Below are 5131 nucleotides of genomic sequence, written 5' to 3'. Positions count from 1 at the left end.
GGGTCCTGGGATCAAGCCCCACATCAGGCTCTCAGGGAGCCTGCTTCCCGCCTGCTCCCCTCTCGCCCCACCTGCCTCTCTGCCTACTTGTGATCTCTGTTAAATAAATAAATAAAATCTTTAAATAAAATAAAATAAAATAAAATGGGAGCTTTTGATTTTTAAATACAGAGATTAAATGGGCAAGAGAAGGTTGGGGGGGCGTGGGATGTGGGTGAAACAGACAAGAGGGATTAAGAGATACAAACTTCCAGTTATAAAATAAGTCACAGGGGTGAAAAGTACAGCTTAGGGGATGTGGTCAACAAGATTGTCATTGCATAATTTGGGGACAGATGGGGGCCACGCTTATCACCGGGAGCACTGAGTAAGGTACAGAACTGTCCAATCACTATGTTGTACACCTGAAACTAACATGAACTTGTATGTTAATTGCACCTCAATTTAAAAAAGGTGGGGGAGCCTTTGTTACCCAGGACCCTCCAGGAGGAAGGCAAAGGCACACAGGCCTCCAGCTCCTGTGTTAATGTTCCTGGTGAGTTATTCAAAGCCCCACTGAGAAGGGAAATAAACAAAGCTGGGCAGGGCGCCAGGCCCTCGCTCTTCCAGAAACCACAGGGCGAGGTGACCAGAGGCCTGTGCACCCCTCCCCATGCTAACTCTCAGCCAGGAGACAGGCCCCTTGGCTTTGCCACAGGCTCCCCACTTCCCCACCTCACCACAAGGCATCCTGTTGCGGTCGGTCGTGCCAGAGAAGGTAGCGGAATCTGGGGTGTAGAGAGACCCGCCTGTTCCCCCAGGGTGTGAAGCAAGGCCCTCCCCGCTGCCGGGCCCCAGCAGATAAAGGTGGCCTGGGCCAGCCGCGAGCTCCTAGCCGTGCCTGCGTGCCTCACCTGCCATGTCCGCCCCCCGGGCGCTGTTCACCTGGGCTCTCCTGGCTCTCCTCGGCCTCGGGCTCGGGGTGCCTGGAGAAGACCTCCCAGGCTCCTGCTGCCCCATAGTGCCCCGGAGAGAGTGGAAGGCCCCGGCATCCAAGTGCGTGGATAAGTTGAAACTGCCCGCACGCTACGTGGTGGTGTCGCACACGGCCGGCAGCCCCTGCGACAGCCCGGCCTTGTGCCTGAAGCAGGTCCAGAACGTGCACAACTACCACGCTGGGGCGCTGAACTGGTGTGACGTGGGCTACAAGTAAGTGCGAAGCAGGGGCAAAGGCCGAGCCCGGGCGGATGGAGGGAAAGGTGCGCAGGCCCAAGGGACCCGCCCTGGCTGACGGGTGGGGCGGATTGGGCAGCCTCTCCTCGGGCTTGCTTTCTCCCTAGGGCGGGCACACAAGACTGTGCATGTGAGCGCGGCACGCAGGTGCTAAGAGGGGAAAGGGCTGAAGTCTGTGCTCTGCTCCCCCCGTGGGAGGGACAGCCTTTGCCAACACAAAAGAAACTGTCCTCTACACTGCAGTCATTTCATAAAGTCCGCTGCCTCTGCTGGAAGGCAGACAAGCAGGCTGGTTCAGCCCAGAGGACAGGGGACAGCGGCGGGGGGCGTGTCACCAACGCTTTCCCCATTTTGGTTTCCTCTCCCTCCTCTGCAAAGTCAGCTTGTGTCCCCCACAGGGTCATTAAATCAGCCAATACATACATGCAAAGCCCTCAGGACACCACCTGGCATGCACTCCAAACCCCAAGTTCATGGACTCTTGCCCTTAGGCACTTACTACACTTACTATGTGCCAGGCCCTGCCCAGGTGCTGGGACGGGAGACACATGAACAGTGCGAATCTGGCCCAATGGGATTTAAAGACCAACAGGGAGGAACAAGTGGGAAACCAGCAAAGGCAACCAGATGAATTCAGCTGGTGATGGAAGCAATAAGGCGGGATGGGAGCGGGGGGCAGACTGAGGTGGCTCTGGGATGGGGGGCTGCAGGAAGAGTGGTAAGCTGCAGGTCCAGCAAGGGTAAAGGCTAAGAGGACAAGTGAGAGGGTCATGCCTGGAGGACAGAGGTCAGGATGGCTGCAGGGAGCTGGGAGGAATGACATGAAACGAAGGAGGAAGACCGGGTGGGCAGTGCCTTGTGGACCACCCTAAGAAAGACTGGAGCCATGGGAGGGGCGTGAGCACGCTGGGTGTAAGAGCTCCCTCTGGCGGTTGTGGGGAGAACAGACTGCAGGTGAGTGATGGCAGAAACAGACAAGACTGCTAAGATCGCCATCTGGGGTCCATGCCCCCCACCCCACCCCCGCACTGCAGCGAATAACTTTGAACCCTACAGGTTCTCAGACCTTGGTAAGGAGCAGTCACGGTACTGGAAATCCAGGTTCCTGGCTTCCAATAGGGCTGGGGTGAGGCTGGGAAACCTGACATCACTGTAAGTCTAGCCACCGAGGGTATCCCCAGCAACTCGGCTTTGACAATCCCAAGGCTCCATCTTCCAGGATTTGTCTCCAAGACTCAGGGGCTCCGATCCTAAGTGTTTCCATGAGGTAGTGAAAGCTTGGCTCCCCAGCCTCTGGCCTAAATCGCCTCAGAGAAAAGCAGACTGGAGTCTTTTTCTCAGATTTTAGGATTTAGAGTCTGATCCCAACATTCTGGATCTCTCTTCTTGTCACATCACATTCTTTGGGTCTCAGTGTCTTTACTGAGAAAAGGGGCTCCTCACTCGACCCAGCTGGTGGTGGTGCTGGAGGTTTAAACTAGACGCTTCCATTTCACAAACACACAGGGAGTCCCAATTGCCCGTGCCAGGTGCTGAGGCTGTGGCAAAGCCAAAAGCAGCCCAGTCCTGGGGGCCAGCTTCACCCTGGAATTTCTAGTCTCTCTGGAGCCAGATTCTTCTGCACCTGGCTTCCTGCATGGGAGGTTCAGGACCCAAAGATTCTGAACATCCAACGTTCTTTATATCATTGGTGATTGTGAGAGCAAGAGGGTGGAGGCAGCGATCTCGCAACTCCAAAATGCTGATCTTCTAGCTAATTCCAATGTGCCAAAATCAGACTCGCTCCACCAAGATGTGTCAGATGAGTCTTGAGGATCTGATGCCAGGACTGGAAACTTCCAAGAGCCAGATGCCAGGACTCCAGGGTCTGTATCTGGTTTTGATGCCAATCCTTGAGTCTCAGATCCTGTCACTCAGTGTACCCCAGCAGGGAACAGAAAGCAGGAAGCAGGCTGGGCCAAGGGGAGAAGAGCTTCTCAGCGGGGAGTTCTGAGAGGCAGGGGTCTATGGGGCATGACCTTGGGGTTGACAGTGTACCTGCCTCAGAGGACTGCATGAGAGGACTCAGCAAATCAAGAGTTCAACAAATCCTCCTGAGAGGTTGGAGGAAGCAAGGAATAGGATCACCTGGGTGGGAGTCCCAGGGACCCGGATGAGAATCCAGACTCCCCTCTCTGGCTGTGTGATTGCAGGCAGATGTCCCTACCTCTCTGATTCTCCACCTGCAGAATGGGGGCCGTACTGGCTCATACTGGCTCACGGGTGGCTGTGAGGGTGTAGTGTCGTGCCTAGCATGTGGCAGGGGCCAGACGCATTGGATTTCAGGAGAAGAGGGAGGTATTGGGGGGAATCGTGTGTGAGTAGCATGGGACGGGGCGGGGGGGGAGGCCCTCCCTTACTCATCAAGTCCACCCCTCCCCCCCGCCACCCACACAGCTTCCTGATTGGAGAAGACGGGCTCGTGTATGAAGGCCGAGGCTGGGACACCAAGGGCGACCACACAGGCAAGATCTGGAACCCTATCTCCATTGGCATCTCCTTCATGGGTAACTATATGGGTGAGTGTCCAGCTGCTGGCATGGTGGGCCGGCCTGGGATCTGGGGGATGGTGCCGCATGGTATGTGGTCCTTGGGAGGTTCTGCCACCTCCAAGCTCTTGTGACCTCGGGAAGTGAGTCGGCTTCTCCAAGCCTCATCATTTCCTTCAGAGAATGACCGTTTCTCTGCAACCGCATGGTCTGGGCCAGGATGAGTTAATCTGTATAAAAGTTCTTCAGCCAGTCGGTGGCTCATAGGAATATGAGCCTGAGGCACAGCCACCGTCATGGGGAGGACCCAGAGGTCTGGGGGCAGAGGAGGGAGGATAAGCTCTCATCTTGATACTTGCTGAGGGTTTAACCTGTACCAGGCACTGTTCTGTGAGGGCTTTACATAAAAAAACTCATTTTCTTGTCCCACAGCCCCATGGGCACATGCCATCATTCTCTCCTTTCGCCGATGAGGAAACTGAGGCACGGCAGGATTAAGTTCCTGCTAGGGGACTGGCAGACCCCGTTCTGGGAGCTAGTGGGGCAGGGTGCACAACTGGAACCACCGCCCCACACTACCTCTGCCCCTCAAGGAAGTCCCAGCCTAACTCCTGCTTCTGTCTCCCCCAGAGCGGTCACCCCCACCCCGGGCCCTCAGGGCGGCCCAGAGTCTGCTGGCTTGCGGTGTGGCTCAGGGAAAGCTGAGCCCCAGATATGAGGTCAAAGGACACCGGGATGTGCAGCGGACACTCTCTCCAGGCGACCAACTCTATGAGATCATCCGGACTTGGCCACACTACCACGAGTGAGACCCTGTCTACCTCCTCCACACCCAGAAACCCCACCATCGACCCTCCAATAAAGGTGCAGCTCGAACTGCGTTCCTGCATCCCACCACATGCCTCCCCTCCCTCTCGACCCCCTACAAGACCCCCAGCCATTCCCACCCACCCCGGGGCCCAGGACTCTGTCCTCGCTGGTGCTCAGAACCCAGAGGCCCCGACCCTGAACCAAGACCCCAGAGATCCCAGCTTGGGAGGAACATCACAGCTCAGAACCCAGAGGTCTCAGGTCAGAGCGCAGGAATCAGCACCAAGTTGGCCCAGATGTCACTGACGGCGGCCCAGGGGTCCCGTGGGACCGCAAACCATGCTCCAGGATACCCCTCCTCTAGCACTCAGCCAAAGATACCCTGTGCAACATCTCTGCTTGGACCCCTTTGGGGATGAGCTGCTCACTACCACCCTTCGTTACTTTAGAGAGTTGGCAAGTTTTTCCTGACTCTGAACCCCAAAGTGCCTCCCAGAAAGACACCAGGCCCCATTTACAGCCACCACCCAATCCTCATTTCTTCCCCACTCCAGCCCCACCCTTCAGTCATAAGCTGAAGG

General features: G+C 56.5%; 1 protein-coding gene across 1 annotated transcript; it reads left to right on the top strand.

The window, feature by feature from the left end:
- The first annotated feature begins 838 nt into the window (after positions 1-838).
- PGLYRP1 (peptidoglycan recognition protein 1) lies at positions 839-4633 on the top strand. Its single transcript, XM_080829427.1, has 3 exons — positions 839-1188; positions 3649-3770; positions 4371-4633. Exons 1-3 carry the CDS (start codon positions 899-901, stop codon positions 4547-4549), a joined length of 591 nt encoding a protein of 196 aa, XP_080685553.1. The 5' UTR covers positions 839-898; the 3' UTR covers positions 4550-4633.
- Positions 4634-5131: the final 498 nt, after the last annotated feature.

This window comes from Martes martes (assembly GCF_963455335.1).
Source record: "Martes martes genome assembly, chromosome: 17".
Classification (NCBI taxonomy): Eukaryota; Metazoa; Chordata; class Mammalia; order Carnivora; family Mustelidae; genus Martes; species Martes martes.
Note: the sequence above shows the minus strand (reverse complement) of the source record. Positions and strands in the feature narration are given on the sequence as shown.